The sequence below is a fragment of the Pelodiscus sinensis genome, chromosome 1 (assembly GCF_052426305.1).
Source record: "Pelodiscus sinensis isolate ZL-2025 chromosome 1, ASM5242630v1, whole genome shotgun sequence".
Lineage (NCBI taxonomy): Eukaryota > Metazoa > Chordata > Testudines > Trionychidae > Pelodiscus > Pelodiscus sinensis.
Window position 1 is genome coordinate 50,952,486 of NC_143052.1, and position 14,643 is coordinate 50,967,128.

Below are 14,643 nucleotides of genomic sequence, written 5' to 3' on the forward strand. Positions count from 1 at the left end.
AGGGGGAGGGGCAGCAGAAGTGCGGGCACTTGACAGCCTCTTGGCCAAACCAATCAGGATCACCTGTCAGAGGCTCCAAGATCTACCAGGAGATCCCAATCTACTGGTTGGTGACCACTGCTGTAGATGTTCAGATAAAATAAAATTGTGCAAATAAACAATAAAGTTACTAGAGAAGTTTATGCTTTTTTTCCCTCCAGATGAGTTTAAAAACAACAACAACAACAACAACAAGTTTATATACAGCTTTTACTGCCTATTTTCTTTATTTGGTATTCCCATTCATTTACAATCAGTGTGTTTATAGCAAGCATGGGCTAAATCACACTAGGATGTAGGTTAGATCACATTTTTACTTTTAATCTTGCAGGTAGAACACATGGAGATTAGTAAATGTCTCAATGGTTAGGCTTCCGTTAATTGTTCTCTTCATGGAGGAGTTGGTTTAAAATACTGTTTTGTCTCAAAGCCTCTAGGTCGCAAATATCTTCACTAATGACAGGGATACCTTCGCTTTGATCCTTGGCTGTCAGTTCATCTTCACTGTCTGACAACGTACATAGGAGTGTGTCATTTTCATAGGTAGGAAAATAATACCTGATAGCCAAAAAAAAAAAAAAAATTATATATATATACACACACACATCTATTTAGAGGATCCCGAAGTGTATTGCACATGTAGTCTTGTGGGTGGGGAAGCAGGGAATGTATCCTCGCCCCTCCTCTTTTGATGTGGCCCAGTGCCACTTCACAAATTTCTGAAGTGGCCCCTGGTAAAAAGTTATTGCCTACCTGTTCTACTGCCTATGGCAACAAATGGGTACACTGTGAGTCTGACTTCAATGGCTATCAGGCATTTCTGGATTTCACCAAAATGAATAGGGTTCTGCCCACTGAACATCCTCTGAAGTGTTGGAATTGATCAGATTGAGCAAAGTTAGGCTGCATACAGAGAAATGCCATCAAGTGACGCATACTGTCATATTTCACTCAGGCAAGAAGTCTGACTCAATGCACCGCAAATGGCCAATCATAGCATATTCGCATACCGAATGGCCAGCCACTTGTTCACAATTGCTGCAAGCTTTCTATAGATCCCATGGGACAAAGCCAGAGCCTCAGATTTCTGCAAGATTTGCAATCCCCACCTAAAGGATTCTGCAGGGCAAGATTACTTTTTAGCTGTTTTCACTATGTATTTTCTCATGGTCTGGTTTTAAAATGTTGGTTATACCCTTTTCACAGCATAGCTGGATTCTCAAGAGTAAAATCTCATTTTTCCCCTTGCTCATCACACAGAGAGAAGACACAGGCTAGGGTTACTATTGCAGCTGTCTGAGCAGGTGGAAAGGCGGCAGGTAATAAAAAAAGCATCCTAGTGGAAGCTAAACTGCTGTGTTAACCTCCACAACTAGAGTCAGCCTGATGAAGCACAGGAGATGGGAACTACCCTTATAAGACTAGGTTTACACTAAAAAGTTAGGTTGACCTAGTTATGTCACTCCATGAGTTGAAAAACCACACCTCTGAAGCTATGTCTACAGTGCAGGCTTTTGCCAGCAAATAATATGCTAATAAAATGCTCATTAGCATTTGTTGTGCTGACATTTCCCAAGAGGTTTTTCTGCAAAAACAAGCAGTGTAGATGGGTCCATTTTGAGCACAAAACCCCTTTTGGGCAAGATCCTGTATACAGGCAGTCCCCGAGTTACGCGGATCCGTCCGCAGTTACGAACGAGGCTTTTCTCGCCCCGGAGGACGGGAGCGGCAGGACGCCCAGATGCGCCGCGGTCCGCCGCCCCCGTCCTCTGGGGTGAGAAAAGCTGCTTCCCGTCTCCCTGGTCTGCAGGGAGACAGTGAGCAAAGCCGTGGAGCACGCCCGCAGCAGGACAGCCCGGGCGCGCTTGAGCTGTCCCCCTGCGGGCGTGCTCCGCGGCTTTGCTCCCCGTCTCCCGACCAGCAGACCAGGGAGATGGGGAGCAAAGCCTCGGACCACGCCCGCTGCGGGCGTGCTCCGCGGCTTTGCTCCCTGTCTCCCTGCAGACCAGGGAGACGGGGAGCAAAGCTGCGGAGCATGCCCACAGCGGAACAGCCCAAGCGCGCCTGGACTGTCCCGCTGGCCGCGTGCTCTGCGGCTTTGCTCCGCGTCTCCAGGTCAGCAGACCAGGGAGACGGAGCAAAGCCGTGGAGGACTTGGGCAGTCCAGCCACCCCCGTCTCCCTGGTCTGCTGAGGGGGGGGTGCAGCTAGTGCCCCCCCCCCCCCCCCGCAGACCAGGCTTTTCTTGCCTACCCCTGGGGTAGAGCAGCTGGGGGCTGCTGGGTTGGTCCCGCAGTGCCGCTCCGGACCAACCCAGCAGCACCCCAGCTGCTCTGCCCCAGGCATCCCCAAGTCAGCCGCTGCTGGAACTGACCAGCGGCTGACTACAGGAAGCCCGAGGCAGAGTTGCTCTGCCCCAGGTTTCCTGGAATCAGCCGATGATCAGTTTCAGCAGCGGCTGACTTGGGGATGCCTGGGTTTCTTAAGTTGATTCTGTATGTAAGTCAGAACTGGCGTCCAGATTCAGCCGCGGTTGAAACTGATCAGTTTCAGCAGTAGCTGACGCCAGTTCCGACTTACATACAGATTCAACTTAAGAACAAACCTACAGTCCCTATCTTGTACGTAACCCGGGGACTTCCTGTACCTCCTTTTTTGAGGCATAAGGCAGGGGTTCTCAAACTTTGTGATACCTCGACCCCCCTCTAAGTTGCTTGCGATACCCCAGGGGGTTGGGACCCACAATTTGAGAAACGCGAGCATAAGGGATCTTGCGCAAAAGGAAAACAGACCCGTCTACGCTGCTTGTTTTTGCGCAAAAAGCATTGGCAGAGAATATGCAAATGACAGCATGACAAATGCTAATGAGCACTTCATTAGCATACCCTTGCCGACAAATACCTGCAGCGTAGACATAGTGTGAGTGACACAGTTAAGTTTGCCTAACCCCTGGTGTAGAGGGTACTAAGTTTTTCTGTTAACTCAGCTAATGCCTGTATTAACTCTAGTTAAGGGTACAATTGTGTCATGGACTGTTTTGGTAAAAGTCAGAAAGATCATGGGCAATAAACAAAGACTCATAGAAGCCATGACCTGTCCCTGACTTTTACTGAACATGTTCCTGACAAAATGAGATGAGAGGGAGGGAAGGTCCAGGATCCTACCCCACCATTGCTGGGAACTCCAGTGACTCCATTACCTAGTGGCTAAGAGAGTTCCCCATGCCACCCAGTGGAGAGCTGGTCTCCCCACTGTCCTAAGGCGCTGAAAGCTGCAGGGGGTACCCCCTGCTGCTCACAGTGGCAGGGCAGCTGCAGACAACCCCTTGCCAGTGAGGCAGCTGAGGAGATGTGAAGGTCCCTCTGCTGCCACCGGCTGAGAGCCGCTTCTGCCCACAACCACTGAGCAACTCAAGGGTCCCTCTGCCATTGATGACAGCAACTGGGTGCTGCAGGAGACCCCTGGCTGCTTGTGGTGGCTGAGCCACTGCCAGGGGACTGCTATGACCCAGTTGCTGGGCAGCTGCATGAGGGTCCTCTGCCACATGTGGAGACTGGCTACTGTGGGACCCCCAATGTCATGGAGCTTGCTGGAAGTAATGGATTTTGTGACACTGACAATCTTAGCCTTAGAGTGAAGGGAGAACCCCTCTCACTGCTGCAGTGAATATCTGCACTGAAGCTGCATCACTGTACCAATTTAAGTGTAGCTACAGCCATACCATTCTAATGTAATGGTCCAGAACTCTACAGCTCCCAGTAGAGACCCTGAAGAGGTCTTGGGCAATTAAACTGGTTTTTAAGCAGACTTCCAGGGGGCTTGAATCTTCTGGCTTTTTGGGATAGGAGTGAAAGCATGAATGAAGTGGAACAGGGTATTTGAGAAGTCAGGCTGCTAGCATATCCTATAAAACCCATGAAAGACTAGGGGAAGTAAGTGTTCAGCTATCTGCAGTCAGCTCCTTCTCCCTGTTTTTTTCACCTGCATAACATGTTGTCCCTGTGTGCAGCAAAACAGTATTGAAGCATCTGGGGCAGAAGTCTGTGCCAATGTTCCTCTACATTGTGGGGACTTACAATTTTGGATAGGCCTGACAGCTTGCAACTATGCTCATACCACCACTTGGGTCTGCAGAAGAGCCATGTAACTCTGGGTACCATAGTATTGCCACAAAACTGAACTTTCAGACTTCTGCAGCAGTGTCAAATAGGAACATAAACATTGGAGGAAACACACAAGTTAGCACGTACTGTGGTTGATCCCATGTAGACCTGGGTGGCAGGAATGTAATGTGTTCTGTCACTTCCATGTGACTTATTAATTCAGTCTTAGATTGAAACTTCTCCATGCAGTTGTAACATCGACACTGGTGGATTTCCCTTCTGATGAAATTCACTAATTTCACTTGCTGATAAAACTTCAAACCTGGCAAATAGCAAAAAACAACACCTTAAGAGATACAAAATATGAAGAAGCAGGAAGGAACTTTACTGAAGGCATACATAAGCAGAGTCCTATAACTCTGCAGAGTTTGTTCCTGAATGCTTTCTTGTAGCTGAAGCAGAAGTGGTCAGTAATAGAGCTTAACAGTTAAGGAAACTGTTTCCCTTCACTGCATGGAAGGGAGCCCGATGGCTTTTGGGCACAGAGTGCATTGTGCTTCCTGTTACATAAGGACGAAAGAACCCCGTACAGCATTTTAAAAATAATGATGGCACGGAACTGCAGAAGTTATTCCATTAAAGAACCCAACATTTCAAGAGAATATAAAGTACCCTGGCATAGCTATTTCATGAGAAGCATTGACCACAGTTTCAAAAAAATTAGCCTTGGTTGTCCTTTGTCAGCTGACTATGGAAACTTTCCATGCTCTCCAGTATTCTTGTGCTGTGGTTTTCTCTACTGTCATGGTCAGCATCTGTCATTAGTGTACCTCTTACTCACCATGCTCTGCCTTGATTTTAAGAAGGTCAAATCCATGTGCTTCCTGGAAAAAAACCAAAACAAACCATAGTGTATTACCACTCTCTCTAGTATTTTAGGTTGAAGCAGCTCAATTTTTAATAGTAAGGCAAACACAGATAGAGATCTCTGGATTTGTCAGAAAGTTTATGTGGTTAATTTAACATCTAAGTTTCAATTCTGTAGCGTGTTTTACTGTAGTAAGTGCTAAGTCTGCAAATCACTGTAGTTAATAACATTTTATTGCAGTCTCTATCATCTTGCCATGTTTTCAGTCTGTAAACTTGACAGAGATGGTGATTCATATGCTCATTGTAAAACTTGGCTGCAATGAATTTTCTATAAAGCAGCCACTGGAGATGTAATGACTATGTTCTGCACTAAAGAGAGCATTCTACTATTGCCTGTTGCATTCGTGGTACAAGAGAAGACCTGATCTCAGTGTTGTCACAATCCTACTTTTCACTTCCAACTGATAAAACAAATGTGTTTTTAACATATTTGTGCCTTACTTTCATGTGAAGACACAATTTTTCTGTAGTTTCTGCTTGCTTTTCACAGAAGAGGCAAACTGCAGAGACAGGATGCTCTTCCCAATCAGACCAGTCTCTGTGATGAAGGAAATAAGGTGATTAATTGAAAAGAGCTTGAAGAGACTTTATCTGAAAGATATGGATAGCATGAGCAAAATTTCCTCTCACTGAACTAGTACGAGTGCACAGTAAGTAATTTTACTTCAGTCAAGTTACCATAGTTTGGATTTATTATTATAGTGTCTAGGAGCCTTAGGATGGACTAGCCTGTCAATGTTTTATGTTGGTACAATTTAGCCCCTTGACTAAAAAATACAAAGGTAAAGGTTATTAAAGGGTCAGAATTGTTTTTTACAGTTACAGTACCATAGATTCAGAGTAAGTCTACTGACTTCAGTATAGCTATCCAAGTGCAACACACCGTGTTGCTGGAATTTAGCTTTTGGAAGCTGTGAGGCATACTATTCTGGGGAACTCCCCGGAAGAGAAGTACTAGAGCTCCTTGCTGGGCTACTAGGGCTCTGAACTGCTGTCCAATTACCTCCATTTGGAGTTAGTACTGTGATACTACTGCAAATAGCAGTGCAGGCAAACTCTGTAATACTTAAGTAAATCAAATCCAGTAAGCTACAGCAAATTGTTTAACTGAATATTTCCATGAAGAGTCTCACATCCTATGGTGCTTCCCTAATACTCTGAAATGATAATAGAACACTAGAACTGGAAGGGACCTCGAGAGGTCACAGAGTCCAGTCCCTTGCCCTCATGGCAGGACCCAGTACCATCTAGACCATCTCTGCTAGATGTCTATCTAACCTGCTCTTAAATATCTCCAACCTCCCTAGGCAATTTATTCCAGTGTTTAACCACCCTGACAGTTAGGAACTTTTTCCTAACATCCAACCTAAACCTCCCTTGCTGCAGTTTAAGCCCATTGCTTCTTGTCCTATCCTCAGAGGCCAAAAAGAACAATTTCTCCCCCTCCTCCTTGTGACACCCTTTTAGATACCTGAAAACCTCTATCACGTCCTCTCTGTCTTCTCCTTTCCAAACTAAACAAGCCCAATTCTTTCAGTCTTCCTTCATAGGTCATGTTCTCTAGACCTTAATCATTCTTGTTGCTCTTCTCTGGACCTTCTCCAATTTCTCCACATCTTTCTTGAAATGTGGTGCCCAGAAATGGACACAATACTCCAATTGAGGCCTAATCAGCGAAGAGGAGAGCGGAAGAATGACTTCTTGGGTCTTAACTCTCATACAGAGCTTTCACCTAAGTACTTTACCTAAGCTCATTTATCAAGCTTTGCTATAGCTATGTGGGGTAGAAAAGTATTATACATGTAGGTAAACTAAAGTTCAAATTACACGCAGAACCAGGAACAGTCATCAATAGACTTGCTGCCTAGTTCTGTACTTTAACTACAAAATGCTTCCTACTTAGTAATGATTTCCTTTATTCGCTTAAGTAAGGTTGAACATTTGCCCAGCTTTAATGAGAAGTGAAAAACAATTCAGCCATTTCTGAGTATTAAGAAAAGGGGAAATATGCTTTACACTCTACCCCCATTATAAAAAGTTTCTGATAATCTTCATTTGAACAGTTCTGTAGTCAAAACAGTTTGTGACTGAAAGACTAAATTTGGCTTGTAAGTAGCCCTCACTGAAAAATGGCTTTGAGAAGTGCTCTGATTAAAACCGAGCTTGTTTTTGTCTGTTATGCATCTTTTCAAATTGTATACTGAGCATGAAGTGTAGATTCCCACCCCCTCATTAAACTCTCAATTTATGTAAACTCTTACTCTTCTAGGTTATCTAGCAATTCTCGATCATCTTCTGATTGTACTTCCTCCCAGGACTTTCCAAATTCCTAGAAACACAAGATAAAAGGAAAAGTAACTTCCACACAGGTGCCACATTTTAAGAAATCAATAAATACATATAAAACTTTTAAAGTCTCAGAGGGGTAATTTTGTTAATCTGTAACTTTGAAAAAAAATCAATGAATGAGTAGTCCTGTAGCATTTTAGAGACTTAACACCTTACACATGCATGCACACAGAGTCTCATGAGATTCCATGGGTAAAACCCACTTTCTCGATGAATGGAGAAAAAGAGTAAAGCTAAGTCAGTAAACATCTAAGTTTTCATTTACTCATATATTGGTGGATTTAAATTCATGATATATGCTTAATTATTTTAAATGTAACTATTCCATCTTGGTCATTAAGAAAAATGAGTGAGATGCCCGATTTAAAGGAAAGTCATATTTGCCCCCTTAGAGATTCAAAGCTGAACTTGAATACGCATGGTATTCCCATCCAATCCTTTTGGATCTCAGAGGACATTACAACTGTCAATATTAGAGCTGGTTGAAGATTAATTTTTAATAAGTCATCCCCCCCCCCTCCGCTGTGAATATGACAAAAAGAAGTGTATTTTCAGATCTACTGCTTACACAGGAGCAAGTCTACATCATGAGTATAAGTGAGATGCACTCCAAAACGCAGTAACACAATGGTACTCCTATACTAGATCAAACCGAAGGTCCAGCTAGCCCAATATACTGTCTTCCAATAGTGGCCAATGCCATGTGCTGCAGAGTGAATGAACAGAACACATAATGAAGCCATTCATCCCTTGTTATCCATTCCCAACTACTGGTAAACAGTTATGATTCCACTCATCAAGTATTAATACAAGATTGTCACCTCTTCTGGTTTCTCCTGCATAAAGGAAGGGGAGAGGACCCTAACTTTTCTTCCCCCCCTGCGAGCTATAGGTGGGTCAGAAATTCCCATTCATATGTGCCCACTTGCTCGGTGTGTTGTCTGACACTTGCATGGAGCATCAGGTAGCTTGAGGATCATAACTTTAATAAGCATTGTACCTGTTTTACCTCTCAATAGGAACAGGGAACAGTGTTATGATCCGACACATGGTCCTCTCCAGAGTGACATGTAGGCCAAGTGTATATGCTGGGAGTGCTTTCTTGGTGTAGGCATACTGGTATATTACACAGCAAAGAGCTCCTAGTGCAGGTGCAGCTTCTACTGAGAAAGCTGTGCTGGTACAGCTTATTCCCTCCCATGGTGAGTGAAATAAGCAGCTTTACCAGTAGATTTGCTGCTGTAACTCAGTCTACACTAGGGAGTTCTGCTTGCACAGCCAGTCGGGGATTATACCTCTTCACAGCCGAGACATATGGTTGCCAGCTATGGACCCTGCCATAGAGTACTGCAGAGTGACTGTGGGACCTAAGAATTAGGACATAGGGCTGGAACCAGTGTTCCATCTAATCTTTTCCATCCACACGCAGAATACATTTATGTTCATGAAGGCATGTGTGAATGTGCACCACCCAACAGAAACAACCTTGGTTCTATTCTCAGCTCTGCCTTGGACTAGGTATGTGACTGTAACCAAGTCACATCACCTCCCCTTTGCGTTGTCTGTGTTGCCCATCACTTTGTTTGCACAGTGCTTAGCAAAATGGGGCTCCATTTTTAGCTATGACCACTAGGTGCTATTGTAATATAAATTACAGAGCCAGTCCTAGGCTGAAGACAATATTGTTCTAGATCCCAACAGTCATGCTTTAAACTTCTCTCTCTCGTGTTTCTTTCCATGAAAGCATCTTAATGCCTTCTAATAAAATCAGAACCCACAATTTAAGGTTTTTTTTGGTCCTCATACTCTTATACTTGTGGTTTATACACATCATATTTAATTATCTTGGCTCCAGATTTTTGACATCTCAAACGCATATAGGGGAAACTTAATCAACGAGCGTGAATATTTGAACATGTTCTGTTCTAGCACAATACTCAGTCACTCTAATAAAGATATTCATTATTAAATATACCCCCATAACAAATGCTATTATTGTCAATGTGTTTTTATGAAGAGAAAGAAAATAAAGCTATCCATCATTTAACAGCTTAATGAGAATTTACAAAGCTGTTACAATCTCTCAGGTAAATGGAGCACACACAAACATCTCTGGATAGCCCTTAACATGATGCCATTACCACTTATAGAATCAAGATTCAGTAATTAATTCAGAGATGTTACGCTCTAGTGTGTAAACTCTCCAAGTTACAGTGGAGACTCATTAACGTCACCATTCATCTGAGATAATGTGCAGCTATTAACACCTCTCCCCACACTTGTCACAGCTGCACACCACCATTTCCTATGGAAACCGTGGCTGCCAACACCACAGCCTGTAATGACAAGAGAGTAGCTCATGCCTGTAAAATTAACACATGTTTTCACAGTTTTTCTTCCCTGCTACTCTGAAGTCTCTGGGTAAAACAGAGCATATTCAAAAGAAAAGGAAAAAAAAATCAAGCTTTATCACTTTGGGTTAAATGTGACTGCAAAAGGGGGAAGGAGAGAAATAACTGGATATAACCTTTTATTTCTTTATGATATTTACACAGAAGGCAGAGTACCCAAGAGGGGTGTGCATGTGTGCGAGAGAGAGAAAACCTCCATGATGTGGTAGTGTTTTATGTAAAAAACAAATTCTGCTCTTCCCTGGCGGTGAGTAGTAAACCAGTAGAGTTATATCATCTTAAGAATCAAGAGACTGGAGGGAAGGGACTTTTAGTGAGACTGTTAAAAATTCTTTGGAGGTTTTTTTCAGGGGGGCGGGGGAGAGTGCTTATGTTAATGCACATTTAAATTCTGTCTAATGAGCACCCCAGCAAAGGATGTCTAAAAACCCTCAGTCTCTGCCTCATTTGAGATGTAAGAAATCTATAAATATCTCTTGATACCCCCTTTAGCTTTTCCCCTAATTTGCCAAAGGAAATAGACTTAATATTGTTAATAGTTCAAAAAGTTTTAAAAAAAACCCACCCACATTTTAAAACAGCAGTCAGTCCTTTTTATATACCACAAAGAAGAAGAATTCCCCCTCGAATTAAAAAACCAAAACCTAAACTAAACAAAATCACTAAGAGCAGTTTTTGAAACTTCTTTTGCAGCTCACCTTTAAGATCAGGGCCCTGTGTAAAATGAATTCCACAGGCAAGAGTGGCTGCATATTTTACTGTTTCCCTCCCCCAAGATGCAGCATGAATCCACAAAGATGGATTTTCCTGCCATTTCCTATCACTTTTACAGTTCCACAGATGTCGGACTGCGTGCCTAGCTGAGGGAACATGCACCATCACAAGAAGGGGCCAAAGAGGTGGCATGGGGGACTTATCGTAGCAGTCTGGGCCAAGCTGGGGATGTATAGCCCAGGATCATTAGGGTGATACAGGAGTCCTTTAGCCTGTGTAATTTGGTGTCCATCTGCTCCACAGAGTGTGGGTTGCAGTGGGTCAGTGGTTATGGAGCCAGATGCAGTGCAGCTCGTGCTTCTGTCTCAGGGGACAGCAGATCTGAGGGTGTCTGAGCAGGGTCAGGACGGCTCAGAGCTTGTGGAACAAGCAGTTACAGGGTCAGTGGGCAGGATCTGTGTTTGGCACAACAGGCAGTCATGGAGTTTGTGGAGCAAGGGGCACCGGGGCAGTGGGGCAGGATCAGGGAGCACGGAGTGGTGGGGCAGGATCCAGGGAAATGGGAGGTTGTCAATTTAAGTCAGGGGCCACTGGGACACAATGTGCCAAAGATGGTAGTGACAGTGGATGCAGAACATGCTCCAGGCAAGACAGAGATAGCTGACAAAAGAAAGTTGGCAGAGAAGGTGTTGGGAAGTGGGAGATGGTGGGAACTAGGGTGACAGGCTTGGCAAGACAGACTTGTGAGGTAATGGGGTTAGTGGGATATAGGAGATATCAGATGGCAAGTTTAATAGTACAGAGACACAGAGTACCAGGGTTGGCTGGAAGGGGTCAGAGGTTTCTGGGGTTGGACGTAGAGGGATGTGCAGTGACAAGACAGGGTCAGCGGGTTGGCAGACCAGTAACATTTTATTTTTGTATTTGCATATTGGTTATTTGCATAATAAACATGCAAATAAAATGTTACTGATCCTCCAAAGTTTGTGAATGGGTTTGCTACTCCGCGGTATAAAAAAGGTTGGGAACCGCTGCTGTACAGTAACCAACGAAGCAGAACATGTGATTTATCATCAGGGCAGCACAACAAAAGCTACTTTTAAGTCATGTCATCTAAGGAATGTTGGTAATTCAGAAGATGACTTACTGATACCTGACTGCATTTACATACTTCCCTGCTACGTCAAGTAGGCTACTTAAGATAAGAAAGGACCCATACACAAAACAATAAGCCATAAAATGCAAACTTCTCAGTTCAGAAAGGAGATCCTCACAATTAATTACACTATAAATGCTAATGAAGCCAAAAGCATAATACAGAAAAAACAAGGATATGTTCCTCTTCCAACTGAAGTCAATGGGAGCTTTGCCACTGACTTCAATGGGAGCAAGAACGGGCCTCAAGTTTGTGAGGCAATTCTATAAACGCTCTCAGTAAATATGAACAAAAAGACCTATTTAAAACGTCCCCACAAAAACAAAAAAGCTCTAGTCCTGAGCCAACTATAACTGTAAAGACTATTTAACACAGTGCTCTGTGAAGGTGCATATATGAAGCAAAATTATAAAAAAGAGCAGGCAGATACACACAAGTGTATTTTAAAAAGGAATCTCTTTAATTACAATCATGTATAAATAGGTTTCCAAGTAAATAGGTTAAGATTCAGCTACCATTTGAAGAGGTTTATTGTGTTCATTTTAAAAGGGTTGATAGTTAAAACAATATTATAATGGTGCCTACTACTAGAAATCCATTTTTGCGCACTAAGCTTTGCAAAAGTGACATTTGGAAAGGCAGAATATTTGCTATATAATTCTGTCAACTCTCTGGTTTGTCTAATGACCAGAAAAAATCTGCCCCAAAACCAAAAGTGTCACATTTGACTGAAGTCACAAATCTTTATATCAAGCCTTGTTCTGTAATGGGATGATAGACATGTAATAGCCACATTCTGTTAGCTATTGAAAGCTGAGAATCTCTTGGACATTTCAAGTACAGCAGGGGAAAGAGCTTTCACAGGAGATGAAAAACTAGAACATCTTACTGTGGTTTATCTTAAAATGGTTAAACATCTCTACCAAAAATGCAAGAAGTTGAGGAACAGCCCTTTGTTATGCCATTATGGAAAGTAGGCTGTAGGCAGATTCAGGTTCTGATGCTGAACCTGGATACTACTAAAACAACATTAACATTATTACTATGGCCCAAATGCGTACAGTAGGAGCTAATCTTAGGTCTTTGTGAGTGGTACAGGATAATCCACTGAAACATTATTGAGCATGTTACAGTCTGCATTCTCTTTAATCTTATTGCCTCGGCTGTGTTAAAAAACATATAAATGCACCAGAAGACACTAGGGGAATGTTTACACTACAGGACGAAGCTAAGTTAAGATGTGCAACTTCAGCTATGTTAATTGCGTAGCTGAAGTCGAAATAGCTTAATTCAGCTTTTGGCGCTGTCTACATTTGCAGGAAGTTGAAGGAAGAACACTCTTCCTTCAACTTTCCCTTACTCCTTGTGAAATGAGGGTTACAGGAGTTGGCATAAGAAGTCCTCCAGCTCAACATTATTTCAAAATAATGGCTTGTAGTGTAGACGTGCACTATGTTATTTTGGAATAACATCAGCTATTCTGAAATAATGCTGCTGTGTAGACGTACCTTTAGGGCTCATCTAGGCTACATTAGAGTGTCGAAAGAGGATACGCAAATTCCATGGGAATTTGCATATTTTCTTCTGATCTCACTTTTGAAAGTAGAGCTTTAGAAAGTGAAAGTAGATTTTTTGGCGACCACCCCCTTGTCGAAAAGCCGCATAAACTTCTTTTTGAGGAAGAGTGGCTTTTCCAACAAAGGAGGAAAGGGTTCGCTGAAAAAGCCATGTGTAAACTACTTTTACTTTTGAAAGCTTTGCTTTCGAAAGCGAGGTTGGAAGAAGATACGCAAATTCCCGCAGAATTTTTGCATCCTCTTTCGACACTCTCGCGTAGTCTAAATGCGGCCTTAGAGTATAAGCACCTTCAGAGCATATGAGACTGTCTAACACTACAGAGTGATAACTAAAGGAAACCTTTATATCATCCCACAACCACATTATTCATTACATATTTTACAGTAAACTGCTTACAAATGTTTCAGAGGCTGTGTTTGTTTTCATAATATCTATAGTGTTTCGTAACTTCTCATCTACATCGGCAGGCTAGATGGAGTGTCTACACCAGCCACAGCAGTGAGCCTCCCAGTCTGAGCTAATTTAGGCTTAGATTTATGCTTGTGGGGCTTGTGCTAATGCTTTAAAAACAGCTGCACAGATAGCACTTTGAAGTTGCTGCTTGGGCTGGAACTCAGGCTCTGAAATCAAGAGACGGGGTGGCTTTTGGAGTATGAGGTCTAGCCTGAGCTGAAACTTGAAAGCACTGTCTACACTGCTATATTTAGATTGCTAGCACTAGCTCAGCTATCCCAAATCTGTCAGCCTGGTCTAGGGGGCTTGCTGAAGCACTCTGTGTAGACATATCCTTTTGGTTCAAGCTACAAGGGATTCCGAAGGAGAGATTTTAGAATCTTGTAATAAAACCCAATGTAGTTTTTCTGTACACAATTGTGGCACAATTACAAGATCAGATATTTGAGACCTTGAATCTATTGTTGAGAAGGAGTCAAGAAATATTGACTCTGCATGTCATTGGGCGTGGGCTGATTCAGACCTCTTGCACCTCACACCAGTGTAGTTTTTTAAGGAGAAAGGAGGAAACCATTGTGAGATACATTTTAAAGAATGGTAGATAGCTGGCAGCAGCTCAAAGATTTGAAAGGTTTTATGTAGGGTCGCAATAGTGTAGCTGGTTAAACAATTAATGCTTATCGGTTAATGCTACCAGCTACGTGCAACTCCCATTTCCAGCTCTGTATTCAAAGTGTTTTGGGAGCTGGTGTGCAGGCATGCTGATTCAGTTCAGGTTCATACCCGATTCCAGCAGCTACCCCCACTGTGGCTCTGCATTTAAAGGGGCTTGAGAACCAGCAGGCAGGCTTTAAATGCAGAGCTGCAGCAAGGGTAGCTGCCAGGATCCGGCGCGAGCCAGGACCGAGCAA

General features: G+C 43.1%; 1 protein-coding gene across 2 annotated transcripts in view; it reads right to left on the minus strand.

The window, feature by feature from the left end:
* Positions 1 to 231: 231 nt before the first annotated feature.
* ZNF277 (zinc finger protein 277) overlaps positions 232 to 14,643 on the minus strand; it is a 70,854-nt gene continuing 56,442 nt past the window's right edge. For both annotated transcript variants that reach the window (XM_006122514.3, XM_075929708.2), the window contains exons 8-12: positions 7,333 to 7,400; positions 5,513 to 5,609; positions 4,983 to 5,025; positions 4,289 to 4,463; positions 232 to 597 (exon numbers count right to left, since the gene is read on the minus strand). In XM_006122514.3, the coding sequence (XP_006122576.1) occupies positions 417 to 597; positions 4,289 to 4,463; positions 4,983 to 5,025; positions 5,513 to 5,609; positions 7,333 to 7,400 (564 nt within the window). In that variant the 3' untranslated portion in view covers positions 232 to 416. The remainder of the gene's footprint in view (positions 598 to 4,288; positions 4,464 to 4,982; positions 5,026 to 5,512; positions 5,610 to 7,332; positions 7,401 to 14,643) is intronic.